Genomic DNA, 15,951 nt, shown 5'->3' with positions numbered 1-15,951 from the left:
TCTTTTAAGAAAAATGTATGTTTCAAATCTTAAACTTAAAGGTATACTATTGCTTAATATAGCGATTAATAAGTGCATGAAACTTAAGTTGGAAAACATTAGAATGCCTATTCCAAAAGTAAGAAATGTTTATCACCCATTTTCGAAAACAAGTGAAATATAATAATTCTATTCAAAGATATACTCTACAGGCAAATAAAAACGAACGCATATTTCAAGGCAAATAAATACAAGGCAATTAGAAATGGTCATATATTTTTCCTAGGCTTACTTACTCTTAAAGTACATAAAAAACCCCACCAGTTTTGCTTGTGACAATAATTTTTCTGTAGGTATTGTGTATGCATCTCATCTGACACGGATCCTTGATATAATAGCCCATAAAGTATCCAAATCATAGTCTACCTAGAGAATTCCCAGTGCATTAATTATTGAGTCAGGACAGTCCACTCGGTCAGTGAGACTTATGGACCTAAATGTATATGAAATTTGAGTTCAAAAACTGTCATTTTTCACAATGCCTCCTAAAGAAAGAAGGTCCTGTCAGTTTAGCCTCTTTACAATCTATTCATAGAATTAAGTGCCTGTAAGTTTTATTTGGCCATGAACAACATGCACACTTTCTTAAGCAGAGATTATGAGCCTTGAATGAAGAATATATTGAAACTTTAGGCCCACTAAAGTTTCTCATTGATCTGACAGCTTCTAACATGTGGGCTTCGCTACTTACCTTTCTAATACTTAAGTAAGTTTCTTTGCTACAGAAACAAGAAAATCTACAGCACAGGACTAAAGAATGAGGTCTAAAGAATGAAACGTGGTTCTGCTTTTTGTAGCTACAGCTCCAATGTATGAGGGGCAGAAGAGCTAGTAAATACCAGAGGTGCTCAGTATTTTGTGTAGGATAGATGAAAACAAAGAGTCTCTGAAGGAAATATTGATCCTCATAAGAAGGACTCATCAATCATTTCCTTTGGAAAGGTGCTAGATGGTGCTGAATTTGGCAACCCAGGCTGAGAATTTTAATTTTAAATTTAGAGCATCCTAATTAAACTGTTGCTTTTGTCCTTACAATTTAACTTACTGTTATTCTATCATCGATTCCTAAATTCTTCTCTCTGGCTTTATACCTTTGCTCGTGTTCCAGATTTGTATTTTGAACAGCTTCCTTCCCAGAGACCTCAATCTTAACAGGTCCAAAAAAGAATTACACTATTTTCCACTCCCAAACCTGTTATTCTTCTTTGGTTTCCTCTCTCCATTTCCGTACACTGGAGGCCTTGGAGTAAGACCCTTAGAGTAGACCCTGCCTTCTTCACTCTCAAGCTCAAGTGACAAGTATATTCTATCATTTGTTTCTTCAAGAAGTTTGGGTTTTATATATAATCAGTGAACAATGGATTGAAAACATGTGAGCCAGGAAGTAGGGTTACCAGTTGGAAAGTGGTTGCATGGTTGTAGCAATAACAAAACAAGAACAGCATTTCATTGCATTCCTGTCTTATGCCAGGCAACAAACATTATCTCATTTCACATCACTAGAATGTCAACTTCATACAGCTGGGGACTTTGTTCTTCTCTTGAAGGTAGTTTCAGTGCTTAGATTTTAGTACAGAGCAGTAGCTCAAATGTTGATTGAATGAATGAATGAAACCACATGACAATATTGTAAGGTAAATATCACTACCATTTTTTAAAATGAGAAAACCAAGGGCCAGAGGAGAAACGTTGCAGATATCACACAGATTAATTGGGGTGGCCAGACTTGAACTCAGGCCCATTTGATACCAAAGCTTATCTCTCTATATTTATGCTGTCTCTTGATAGTAAAGACTTGGATTAGGACAATCGGGGGAAAAAGTGAAAGGATAATTTTGAGAGAACGTGCATAGACAGGCAGAACAGGTCTTGGAGACTGATTAGATACAGCGAAAAAAGTGATGGAGGAATTAGAATTACCACTGATGGAACGAAATTATAGGTAAATATTTAAAGTTCTGAAGAGCAGGTTTTCCAAACCAGGATACACACACCCTGGACATTTGTGGACTTTTGTCCAAGTATTTTTGGAGACAAGGACAAACATGTCCCTCTTTCCCAAAATCAATTTGACTTGTAAAATTTGTGAAATACACAACTCCCCTGCCCAAGCTAGGGAAAACCAGCAGAATCCCGCTATCCCTTGTTCACAAAAATTGGGTGTGGATTTTTCTCCCTAAAAAGCACAAGACTAGAAAATTTTATGTGTAGTGAGTGATGGGAACTTTCTCTACTCAGTTTTTTTAACTCTATCGTCACTTCAGAGTGAACTGTACACCAGCCGAAAAAGTTTATGTAGACATAACCAGTGTGTTGAACAAGTACAGATACTATTCGTGGTGAAGTCGAAACACAATTTAATTTTTGTCACTTACTATTGCTTTAAAATGAATTTATTATGTGTAACCTTGCTCAGACATGGGATGAAAAGTTGGCTGGGACCATGATGCTTCTGCTCAGTCTCAGGTAATAGACAATTCTATATTATTTTTTTCAGATATCACAACAAAGATTAATATCTAGAAAATTTAAGTAAATTCATTTTCTCTTTAATGGTATAGTGAGTGTATGTAATGAGCTCATTTAGAAGATATTCTTCAAGGCCTAATTCTCAACTGCAAGACAAAACTGGGAATGTTTTTACTGCTCCCAACAAGACTGCTATAATTATGAAGTTTGAGAGTTGTATGAAGGGGGTTGATTACAGGGAGCATTGGCGACTCTGAATTTATTAATAGGTGAGGAAAACTTAAGTACTGTATTAGAGGTAAAATAAAGAGCAATATAATCAGGTTTTTTTTTTTTTTTTTTTTTTTTTTTTTTTTTTTTCCCCGCTAAAGATGTTCTTTGGGGAGAATTGCTTGAGGTAGTAAAAGAGATTGAAGAGTGAATCAATACCCTCTTGGTTTGCAATTTGACCTTTCACAGCAGGAAGATATGCTTATGGGAATATCCATCCAGAGTATCTTGGCATGTCACAGCATCCCACCTCAGATTTGGGGCATTTCTCCTGATCGTTACCCTGACATAGTCTATAAAGCAGTGGGAAAAAAAGCTTGCTGTTTGTACACACATATATATGATGAAATGAAGAGAGGAAGAATTGCCTGGACATTGGGGTCGGCTTTCTTCAGATTGACTTAATATCCCGAAATATAACAGCATATCATGTTTTAACTAAAGAGATTAATAGAAAATGTACCCCTGAATGATAAATTATACAATACATTATTTGGGGGATAGAGACAAACACGTTGGAATTCAATGCCAAATTTGCATGGATTTTTAAGATAAAAAGCAAGATCTTAAAAAAATTGCAAGGTTATGGTGATTGCTTCAGGTTTTTTCCAAACCTCCTGGGATTGCATGTTCATTCTGTTTTCTCTGATCTTAGGGTAGACCTTGTAGAAAAGTTTGACAAACACACATTTGAAAAATATGCCATGAGTCTTGAACTAGATAAACCACAGAATGGAGTCAGATCAAATCCCTCTTCCGCCTTCATTTGTCCCTGGTAAATTACCCACCCTCTATGGATGCCAGTCTCTTCACCTGTAAAATGATGACACTAATAGCCACGTCTTAAAGTGCTGAAAGGATTAAATTAAAACGTGTATGTAAAGCATTTTAGTTCATTACTGCAAATAGAAAGTACTGAATAAATGACAGACATCTCTACAAAACAAAAGGAAATGGAACGAAATGCAAAAAAAACCCCAAAAATCCCACAGTTATGACACTGATTTCATGTGCCTTCTAACACTTCTGAACCCATCTTTATATAAAGCTGCTATTCTAATTACAAAGCAATGTTATATTGAATCAAGTAAATATCTTTATAACTATTTTGTTACCTAGTTTTATTTTTTACGTATACTTGGATGTGGTCAACTTGTCTTCCTGTAACGATATCCTAGTCTTCATTCTCAGCAGTAATTTAGAGTGGTCTTCCCTTCAATTTGTCTGAGGTTGCACCTCATTATATGTCTTTAGTCTGTACCTACTGGTCTGCTTCCAGTAACTTCTCTGCTTAAAAGGACAGGACTCCTAGGAGGTCAGGGAACAAAACTGTACTTCCACCACATTTCAAATATAGACATAATCTTGATCATGGCTGGTCAAAGCATGAACCCAGAAAAGGCAATTTTCCACATCTTGGTTAATAAATGTCCTTTACATACACCTATAAGGTGTTGAAACAGAAAATGCTCCTTGAAGCTGTGAACATGTCAAGCACTGACACGCGTTTATTTAGGAAGAGGGCCCCCTCCACTGTCATAATTTACAGGACAGTGACATGAAAGCCTCCTGTGTTCCTGCAAACCCTAGACCATCTGCAATGAGTCTGAAACGACCTAGCCCCCTGGTATTCTGAAGACTAAATGAAATGAAATGGGCATATTTGTTAAAATCAGCTGGCAAGCCACACGACTTGGTTAGTTCCTGAGTTCATCAATTTATGTCAGAGCAAGAGGAGCAGTGGAAACTCACGAGAACCAATTTACCCTAAGTGCAAATGGCAGTTTTGTTATTTGGTGTCAAAGTTACCAGTTGCACGATGACAAGCTGCCATAACACATTTTCCTGTTCACTAAAGAACAAGGATTTCGTTGGTTAATATTCCTTGCGAGGCTCCTTTTCATAATTTACAACAACTAGATGCTGATAGGTTATTTAACATTTATGAAGTTAAGATGTAATCAGAAAAACCCTGATTATCTTTACAAATAAAAAAGTTAAATTATTCAACTTCTTTTTCCTCTGTGGCTTCATTTCACAGCAGGTGCATACTTTACAATGGGACAAGTCAATCAAATAAAGCTTTTTTAAAATCTTTTTTTTAGGAGCTGGAACAAGAACAATTCTAAGAGGAAAACTATTAATCCGGTTTGATAGCCACGTTTGCTTCAAACCACGGGCTGTGCTTCATATAATGCTTTTAACAAATTAGCCCAATGTCTCCTTTGTAGAGATAGGGGTATCTTGGTTATGTCCTTTAGGGGCCAAGGAAGTGAAACCAGACCCTCTTGAACACACATCCATACCAATTGTATGGAAATTTTACGTAGTTTGTATAATAGTTATCATTTTATGCCTCTTCTACCCAACTAGATGGTAGGGTTCTTGACAAGAGGGACGATGTCTCATTCATTCTTCTTTTTAACTCTCAAAATGTCGCATCGTGCCTCGCTCCTGAGAGGGGCCCAGTAAACATTTTCACGTTTGTTAAAATGAATAGATGAATCAATCCACTCAAATGTAAATGAATTACATCCTATGAAATTTTAAGCTACAAACAAAATGATCCTACTGGGTTACCGGATGAACTGCCCTTGAACTACTTGAACTACTCATTTATGTTTGCTGTATCTATGGCAATTTTTTTTTTTTTTTTTTTTTTTAGTTTTGAACTGGACCATAGTATAATGCAGAAAAAAAATCATTTGCTTTATGTACTGTTTAGTGAAAAAATATAGTACAGTGGGTTTGCTCATAGAATTTGGAGTCAGATTCAGTGTGGGTTGGCTCTGACACCTATGTGATGAACCACCTAGAGAAAAAAGCTTTTAACATCGAAATTGACTTTTCTCATTAGCAACACAGGGAGAACATTGGACGTACTGCACATTGTTATGAACATTAAATAGATAAGTGTTAATCTCTTGGAAAATGCCTAGCACATATTAGAACTCAATAAGGTGAGATAAATTTATTAAACACCCAAAGCAAAGGCAACAAAAGCAAAAATAAACAGATGGGACTACATCAAACTAAAGAGCTTCTGCACAGCAAAGAATGAATAGAATCAATAGAATGAAAAGACCACGTATGGAATGGGAGAAAATATTTGCAAACCACATATCTGATGAAGGATTAAATATCCAAAGCATACAAGGAACCCCTACAACGCAAGAGCAAAAAAAAAAAAAAAAAAAAAATCCAATTCAAAAATAGACAAAGGACCTAATACATTTTTCCAAGGAAGACATACAAACGACCAACAGGTACATGAAAAGGTGCTCACTATCAATAATCATCAGGTAAATGCAAATCAAAACCACAGTGAGATATCACTTCACACCTGTTAGGATCCCTATTATCAAAAAGACAAGAGATAAATGCTGATGAGAATGTGGAGAAAAAAGAACCCTTGTATGTCACTGTTGGGAATGTAAACTGGTACAGGCACTATGGAAAACAGTATGGAGGTTCCTCAAAAAACGAAAAGTAGGACTACTATATGATCCATCAATTCTACTTCTGGGTATGTATGCAAAGGAAATGAAATCATTATCTCAAAGAGATAGCTGCACGCCTATGTTCACTGCAGCATTATTCACAATAGCCAAGGATTAGAAACAGCTAATGCCCTAAATGTCCATTAATGGATGACTGGATAAAGAAAATGTGATATATATTCAATGGACTATTGTTCAACCTCAAAAAAGATGGAAATCCTGCCATTTGCTACAACATGGATGAACCTAGAGGGCACTGTGTTAAGTGAAACAGACAGAGAAAGACAAATACCTAATGGTATCGCTTATATATGGAATCATTAAAAAAAAAGTTGAACCTATAGAAACAGTAAATGCTGGTTGCCAGGGGCTGAGAGAATGGGGGAAATAGGGAGAGGTTGGTAAAAGGGTGCAAACTTTCAGTTATAAGATGAATAAGTTCTGAGGATCTATTGTATAACACGGTGACTATAGTTGATAATACTGTGTTGTGTAATTGAAATTTTCTAAGAGAATAGAACTTGTGTTCTCACCAAGAAAAAAAAAAAAAAAGAAGAGAAAAGAAAAAAGAGGAAATATATGAGATGATGAATGTGTTAATTAAATCAATGGTGGGAATCCCTTCACAATATATACGTGTATCAAATGATCACGTTATACACTTTAAATATATCACCATTTTATTTGTCAATTATACCTCAGTAAAAGTGAAAAGATAAGTGAAGTAATATGCAAAATAAACAACAAATCACTGAAATGAGTTTTACATTTTCTTCTGAAACTTACCACTACTTGTCACTTGGCTATTACCCTTATAAGAAACCCGAAACAATTACCAATGTTGAATCATCCCAATTAATGCAACATGAATTCTTTAGAAAGCTTAATGCCAATTTTGACTTTAAATGGATAGTATCTGATGTAATACACTGCAGTTGATGAGTTCACTGAACACCAAGATGCTTAATGTCTACCCACAGGCCATATTGTGGCTAGCTACCCTTTAATCAAAACTTGATTAATAAAAATCATTTATATTCCTAAGCAATATTAATTTAAATGATTTCTCAGTAGAAGAACTGTTGCCAATTCTTTTCTTTAATGGACTAAGAGATAAATGTGACAGGAAAAGCACCATTATTTCAATATTATACATTAAGCCTAAATAACTCACCATCTTTAGTGAGAAAAAGCGGGTGTTGAATCCAATGATATTGTTAATTAGAAGATGATTAAGGGCTAGGATAGATCAAAACAGAGTCATCACCTTGATAAATTAGAAAGTCCCATTATTACCTTCAGAGTTTAAATAATTTTGAATGTTTGATTCTGAAATGGCATGGACGCCTATCTCCATTCTTAATCTGAATAAACCATTTATGTCCCATGAAGTATTTTCTTCTTCATTTTTCTATATATTTTCAACCATTAAGGTAACATATATCCTTTTCTCTCTTTAATATGAATGTGTAAATTCTGACCCAAGTTTCAGAGCTTGTAAAAGGTGAGAAGAAATGTTTAGGAATAAACTAATCTGGTTTACGTTGTCTGTAGATTCAAATAAGAACAGCCAGCATATACCCAGTGCCCACTGAATGTGGGCTTCTATAGGAAATCAAGTGTTTGAATAATTTTAAACAGCAGAAAATCCAAAATTTATTTATATTTGCCTGAATGATAAATTTTAGAAGCTTACTCAACATTTTGTTTCTTTAATACTTTAACAAACATTTTATAAGGACATGTTGTTTGTGTATCATCTGATTTGAAAGTACAAATGATGTATAGAAGAGCGGAAATCTTGGTTTTTTTTGAGTTCGGAGGGTTTTGATAATCTTACCGCTAACGTTTGTCAAGTAATAATGAGAGAAAGTAAACTAGGATTTACTTGGGAGGTAAAAGAATGTCTACAAAGGGCTTAAAATGGTCTTTGAATAATCTCTCTGTAGTTATTTGAGAAATGACTCTTTTCCTTTCCCACCTCATTAAAATCTTCCTGGACCTGGAATCTAGTTTTGCTAAGTCATGTCTATTCTTTCTACACTTCTGGATGGGTCAGTAAAAGCTTCTGGTTACTAGTTCCCTCACGCCTCAGGAGATAATTATTGCCAGGTAGATATTTTCCCTTCAGGGGCTTGTCATTTTCCACCATTAATTCTTCTGGTCTTGACATGCCCCGCAAAAAATATTTTCTCCCCAAATCATTTGGTTTTCCCCAACACCTAGCTCTGTTTCTTGGCCCTCTAGGCTACTATTTCAAAAAAGCTAGTTGCTCTATCATAAATCTAGAAGACTTTGGTCAATAAATGGAAAGTGTGATTTGGATTTAAGAGTTAAGCCAAGACAGGAGGGAATTGCTCCTATAAGGCAGCAGAAGAGCGCAGACCTGAATTTGAATTCAGGCTGTGTGACCTTGAGTAAATTATATTACTTCTTCAGGATTCAAGTTTCTTATCTTAATATTTTGATAATGATACTACTTGTCTAGGAGGGTTTGCATGAGAATTAACTGCAGTAAGGCAGGGAAAGTGCTTATCAAATTGTTTGGCACATACTAGGAATTTAAAAAATGGCAAATATACACAAGTAATGTTAATGAATATATGATATTTATCACAATTTCTCTTCCCCTGAATATTCTCATATATCCTCTGGCCTGAACCCCTTTTACTAATAGGATTTATAAACAATAAGGCAATTTATAGATAACATTGATAATTAACAATGTGTAAACTGAAAGCCCACATAATTGCACGGGTCATTTTCTGTTGCCAGGCAACCACAGAGATATTTTTCTCCTAGCAACTTACCTGTGTAAGGTCACTCTGTCCTTACTGACCACAAAACAAAATATGTGCGAAAAAAATCAGTTAACCACTATTTTGGCTTTGGACATTCAAGGGAAACTGGTTTGATCTGCATTTTCAGAGATTTATTGTAATTGACCACTTTTGACCACCCATGATGTGGGTGATCTACGGTTACTAAACTTGGAGCTCAACGTCATCTGCCGAACTTAACTCTAGCCCAGGACATTCTTATTCAGTAAACTTGGGATTGAGAATCTGTCTTTGCACAAGCTTTCCAGGTGATCCGAATATTCACTCAGGTTTGGGAACTACAGGTATGGACTGTTTTGTCCATTTTTCAGCTCTGCGTATGATGTAATCACTTTGTAATGGCAGGAGGGTATGATGAATACCTAGAAAGTTCTTGATTGTCAGTAAATAAACAACCTCCAGTTATAACAAGTCTGTTTTCTTCCTGTTTAAAATATATATTTGTGACTATTCAGGAACAGAAAATGTTTTTATTATCCAAATCAAAACACAGCATGAGGTACTTTCCAATAAAATCAACTGTAGATTATACACAAGTCAAAATCATCTTCCTGTTTACTAAGTTCAAAATCCTTCTAGGCACCAGGAAAAAAGTTTAATTTAAGACTTTAATCTTTCCATATATTACAGGGTTTCTGTAATGGATTTTGTGCATCTGAAACCAGAAGATTGACAGGCCTGGATTTATTAACCACTGGTTACATGGTCAGAGCTAGTGTGTAAAGCATTTCTACAATATCCCTTAGGCTGGACTGGAATGAACAATTTCTACAAAATTGAGGTAGACAAGAGTTAAGGTGACATTAAAAAAGCAAAACTTGTGCCTTATTTCACAATGATCCTTTTCTAAATATAAACATTATACTTTAAACATGAAAATATGATATTGAACTCAAAGAAAAAAATGACAAAATTCTGGGAAATTTGAAAGAAATCTTAAAAATTTACAAACCCAATCTTGCAATATGCAGTTTTATCATTTTGAAAGTGGAGGCCTTGGGACCTAGCAGATTTTGGGGCAAATACATATTTATTTATTTAACATCTTCATTGGAGTATAATTGCTTTACAATGGTGTGTTACTTTGTGCTTTATAACAAAGTGAATCAGCTATACATATGCATATATGCCCATATCTCCTCCCTCTTTTGTCTCCCTCGAACCCTCCCTATCCCACCCCTCTAAGTGGACACAAAGAAACAAGCTGATCTCCCTGTGCTATGTGTCTGCTTCCCACTAGCTATCTATTTTACATTTGGTAGTGTATATATGTCCATGCCACTCTCTCACTTCATCCCAGCTTACGCTTCCCCGCCTCTGTGTCCTCAAGTCCATTCTCTACATCTATGTCTTTATTCCTGTCCTACCCCTAGGTTCTTCAGAACCATTTTTATTTTTATTTTTATTTTTTTTAGATTCCATATATATGTGTTAGCATACAGTATTTGTTTTTCTCTTTCTGACTTACTTCACTCTGTATGACAGTCTCTAGGTCCATCCACCTCACTACAAATAACTGTTTCATTTCTTTTTATGGCTGATATTCCATTGTATATATGTGCCACATCTTCTTTATCCATTCTTCTGTCGATGGACACTTAGGTTGCTTCCATGTCCTGGCTATTGTAAATAGAGCTGCAGTGAACATTGTGGTACATGACAACTTTGAATTATGGTTTTCTCAGGGTATATGCCCAGTAGTTGGATTGCTGGGTCGTATGGTAGTTCTATTTTTAGTTTTTAAGGAACTTCCATACTGTTCTCCATAGTGGCTGTATCAACTTACATTCCCACCAACAGTGCAAGAGGGTTCCCTTTTCTCCACACCCTCTCCAGCATTTATTGTTTCTAGATTTTTTGATGATGGCCATTCTGACTGGTGTGAGGTGATACCTCACGGTAGTTCTGATTTGCATTTCTCTAATGATTAGTGATGTTGAGCATCCCTTCATGTGTTTGTTGGCAATCTGTGTATATTCTTTGGAGAAACGTCTATTTAGGTCTTCTGCCCATTTTTGGATTGGGTTGTTTGGTTTTTTTAGATGTTGAGCTGCACGAGTGCTTGTAAATTTTGGAGACTAATCCTTTGTCAGTTGATTCATTTGCAAATATTTTCTCTAATTTTGAGGGTTGTCTTTTGTCTTGTTTATGGTTTCCTTTGCTGTGCAAAAGTTTTTAAGTTTCATTAGGTCCCATTTGTTTATTTTTGTTTTTATTTCCATTTCTCTAGGAGGTGGGTCCAAAAGGATCTTGCTGTGATTTATGTCATAGAGTGTTCTGCCTATGTTTTCCTCTAAGAGTTTGATAGTGTCTGGCCTTACATTTAGGTCTTTAATCCATTTTGAGTTTATTTTTGTGTATGTTGTTAGGGAGTGTTCTAATTTCATTCTTTTACATGTAGCTGTCCAGTTTTCCCAGCACCACTTATTGAAGAGGCTGTCTTTTCTCCATAGTATGTTCTTGCCTCCTTTGTCGTAAATTAGGTGCCCATATGTGCATGGGTTTATCTCTGGGCATTTTGTCTTGTACCATTGATCTATATATCTGTTTTTGTGCCAGTACCATACTGTCTTGATTACCGTAGCTCTGTAGTATAGTCTGAAGTCAGGGAGCCTGATTCTTCCAGCTCCGTTTTTCTTTCTCAGGTTTGCTTTGTCTATTCATGGTCTTTTGTGTTCCCATATAAATTGTGAAATTTTTTGCTCTTGTTCTGTGAAAAATGCCATTGGTAGTTTGATAGGGATTGCACTGAATCTGTAGATTGCTTTGGGTAGTATACTCATTTTCACAATGTTGATTCTTCCAATCGAAGAGCATGGTATATCTCCCCATCTGTTTGTATCATCTTTAATTTCTTTCATCAGTGTCTTATAGTTTTCTACATACAGGTCTTTTGTCTCCTTAGGTAGGTTTATTCCTAGGTATTTTATTCTTTCTGTTGCAGTGGTAAATGGGAGTGTTTCCTTAATTTCTCTTTCAGATTTTTCATCATTAATGTATAGGAATGCAAGAGATTTCTGTGCATTAATTTTGTATCCTGCTACTTTACCAAATTCATTAATTAGCTCTAGTAGTTTTCTGGTAGACTCTTTAGGATTCTCTATGTATAGTATCATGTCATCTGCAAACAGTGACAGCTTTATTTCTTCTTTTCCAATTGGATTCCTTTTATTTCTTTTTCTTCTCTGATTGCTGTGGCTAAAACTTCCAAAACTATGTTGAATAATAGTGGTGAGAGTGGACAACCTTGTTTTGTTCTTGATCTTAGAGAAAATGGTTTCATTTTTTGCAAATACATGTTTAAAATGAATAATTAAAGATAAAAATAATTATCCAAAAATTATCACTACCTATAGAATATTATACAGACCAGATAATGTATACCAACTATGTAAATTATCTCATTTAATGTTTACAACAACCCTACATGTAGGTACTATCATTGTCTCCATTTTACAGATGGAGATAACTGAGACTCAAAGAAACTGACTTATTTAAAGTCAGCCAATAGCTGGCACAAATATATGATATTGCTTGTATGTGGAATATAAAAAAAATGATACAAATGAACTTATTTACAAAACAGAAATAGAGTCACAGATGTAGAAAACAAACTTATGGTTACAGATGTAGAAAACAAACTTATATAGAAAACAAACTTATGGGGAAAGGGTGGGGGAGGAATAAATTGGGAGACTGGGATTGACATACACACTACTATATATAAAATAGATAACTAATAAGAACCTACTGCATAGCACAGGGAACTCTACTCAATACTCTGTATGACCTACATGGGAAAAGAATCTAAAACAGAGTGGATATATGTATATGTATAACTGATTCACTTTGCTGTACACCTAAAACTAACACAACATTGTTATAGTTGATAACACTGTATCAACTATACTCCAATAAAAAATTTTTAAAAAAAGAAAGATGTTTTCAAATCCTTACTGAGTGTGAAGTCTTCAGATTAGCAATGACAATTTAGGTGTGTAATAATATGAAAATGACATGTAATTTGATAAACCAGGGGTCCCCAAACCCCAGGCTGCAGATGGTACCGGTCTGTGGCTTATTAGGAACTGGGCTGCACAGCAGGAGGTGAGCAGTGGGAGAGTGAGCGAAGCTTCATCTGCCGCTCCCCATCGCTCCCCATAGCTCACATTACCGCCTGAACCATCCCCCACCCCATCCGTGGAAAAACTGTCTTCCAAGAAACCGGTCCCTGGTGCCAGAAAGGTTGGGGACCCCTGTGATAAACCATGAAACTTCCTGGTCACTTGGCTAGAAAATCATCAACTTTGCATAGCACCCTGGATTTTCTTTATTGCTCTTTGAGAACTTGGATGGTAAAAGACCCTGCACTGAATCTGAGAAGTCTCCAGCCAATAGTCTGAATCTGGTCTCAGGCTGGCTCTGTGATGCCTCATTTTACTTTGTGGAGCAAAAATACGACGGTACTATAAGAATGCCAAGGAGAAATATGCTAAAAGGCTGCAAGCTGGCCATGTTCTTCCATGAAGGTAGAAATCAATTCCATAAAAGGATATGTAAGTTTGTATGTTTTTCACAGCAGGAGATTTGTATTTATTCCTCTGTTAAAATTAAGAGCAGAGTTCAAGAATAGCTATGCTTCTAAAACTGAGATCCGGATTATAGCACTTTATGACACATACCGGCGCTATTGATTATTCTTTTGTGTTTTGTTTAATTTAATATGTTGTACGTTCATTTTAATACAAAGCTGGATGAAATCATTTATACTTGATATCTTAGAGCAACTTAAGTTTTTCTTTGCTTAGAAAGCTCTTCAGAGATTTTCTCCTGCAAATTTGTCCCCCAAAAGATCCTTTTTTCTTTGATCTGAGATTATGACATCAGAAGGATGTTGGTTCATGAGAATTTAAGTTTTATATACTGGGTTGGCCAAAAAGTTCGTTCAGGTTTTTCCATACCATCTTACAAAAAACCCGAACAAACTTTTTGGCCAACCCAATATTATGCCTTTATGTTATCTTTATGCCTAAATTACATGTTTTGACTAAGTTATGTGTTCAATTCAATGCAAAATATGTCTGTTAATTATTTTATGGAATGGATCTGTTGATAGCCCAAATGACTGTTAGCCAATTATTTTCAGTACCATGTTGAAATGTGGCTAAACTTAATCTGATGGGGACAATAGGGGTTTGTGTTAATTTCATGTTTCAATTTTATGTTAAGACTAGATATTAAAAATAAACTCACATATCTTTGAAGTTTATTTAACACCTTAATCAGTTTTAAATTTTACTGAAACAAAACTTCCAAACATCCCTCATGTTAAAAGACAGAGCAAGCAGATTTCACTCTAATCCTTAATCCACAGTGTTAATGCAATCAGTTTCACCTGAGGATGATGATTATATTCCAAATATAATATTGCGCTAAACCACAAAAGCAACCTACTAGTGACTCAATGGTTTGATGGAGGCTACACAGCTTAGAGAGGTAAAATTCAGCTACTATATAACTGGTCATAACTCAAGAGACATGGGTGGAGTGGTCTATTTTCTTTCTGAATTCTCCATTCACTACTATAATATAATGCCAATGATTCAATCTAGGGAATCCTGTAGAAATGGATGCTCAAGGTAGTTCAGACCTATGTGACTTACCTTGCATATGTATGAATAAGAAAAGAGATTTTTAGGCTCTGGTACTTGAAAGAAAGTGTTGCTTTGATAGAAAAGTATATATCTAGGTATCTATATATCTTTATCTACACACCTACAGAATATGTCCTTCTGATTTACTAAATTTACTAAATTCACATTTCCAGTCCTATCTCCAATTAGTTTCCTCTGAAATGTTTTATGTACACATGGGCATATGCGCGCGTGCGCACACACACACACAGAGGTTTTATTTCTTACCTGGTGGGGTCCAAGCTACATATATGGAATCAGGCCCAATTACTGTGATGTTATATGGAGGCCGGATTTCTTCTGGTGTTAATATAGGTGTCTGTATAATGTACTCATTACTGGGACTGCTGCCACCTCCAGTAGTGGCTTCCAGCTTATAAATGTACCTATATTTAAAAAAGAAAGAATTGTGATAAGGCAATGCACAAGATAATTGGACAGTGATTGCTGGCTTTTCTATCTATTGCTTTGTTCTAAATTTGTGACAAATTGCAAATTCTTTGTTCCCCATCCAGAGACTTTACCATAGACCTTATAGTTTTTCTAGCACAGGGAACATTCTCTCCAGGACATCACTATTTCGGACCCTTTCCCATTTTATTTTTTATTTTTTAAAAATATGCACATTTTAAAATGTAAATTTATTATTTTAATTAATTAATTAATTAATTAATTAAGTTTTGGCTGCATTGGGTGTTTGTTGGTGTGCGTGGGCTTTTCTCTAGTTGTGGTGAGCGGGGGCTACTCTTCGTTGCGGTGCACGGGCTTCTCACTGCAGTGGCTTCTCTTGTTGCAGAGCATGGGCTCTAGGCACACGGGGTTCAGTAGTTGTGGTACGCGGGCTCAGTAGTTGCAGCTCGAGGGCTCTAGAGCACAGGCTCAGTAGTTGTGGCACACGGGCTTAGTTGCTCTGCGGCATGTGGGATCTTCCCGGACCAGGGCTCGAACCCGTGTCCCCTGCATTGGCAGGTGGATTCTTAACCACTGCGCCACCAGGGAAGTCTCCCCATTTTATTTTTAACCGTCGAGTAATTCATTGCTTTTCTTAAAGATTTCAGGAAAGTGTTGGAGTGTGCTGGTGGATTGTGGAGGATTCAAATGAATCTTCTCCAGTTTTAAATGGGTTAGAGTTCAAGGAAA

The 15,951-nt window shown here is 35.9% G+C and overlaps 1 protein-coding gene across 1 annotated transcript in view; it reads right to left on the bottom strand.

Annotated features, from left to right (window-relative positions):
* USH2A (usherin) overlaps positions 1–15,951 on the bottom strand; it is a 795,295-nt gene that overhangs the window by 139,650 nt on the left and 639,694 nt on the right. The window contains exon 57 of the mRNA XM_068538548.1: positions 15,040–15,197. Coding sequence (XP_068394649.1) covers positions 15,040–15,197 — 158 coding nt within the window. The remainder of the gene's footprint in view (positions 1–15,039; positions 15,198–15,951) is intronic.

The sequence above is a fragment of the Eschrichtius robustus genome, chromosome 3 (genome assembly GCF_028021215.1).
Source record: "Eschrichtius robustus isolate mEscRob2 chromosome 3, mEscRob2.pri, whole genome shotgun sequence".
NCBI classification, from domain to species: domain Eukaryota; kingdom Metazoa; phylum Chordata; class Mammalia; order Artiodactyla; family Eschrichtiidae; genus Eschrichtius; species Eschrichtius robustus.
Note: the sequence above shows the minus strand (reverse complement) of the source record. Positions and strands in the feature narration are given on the sequence as shown.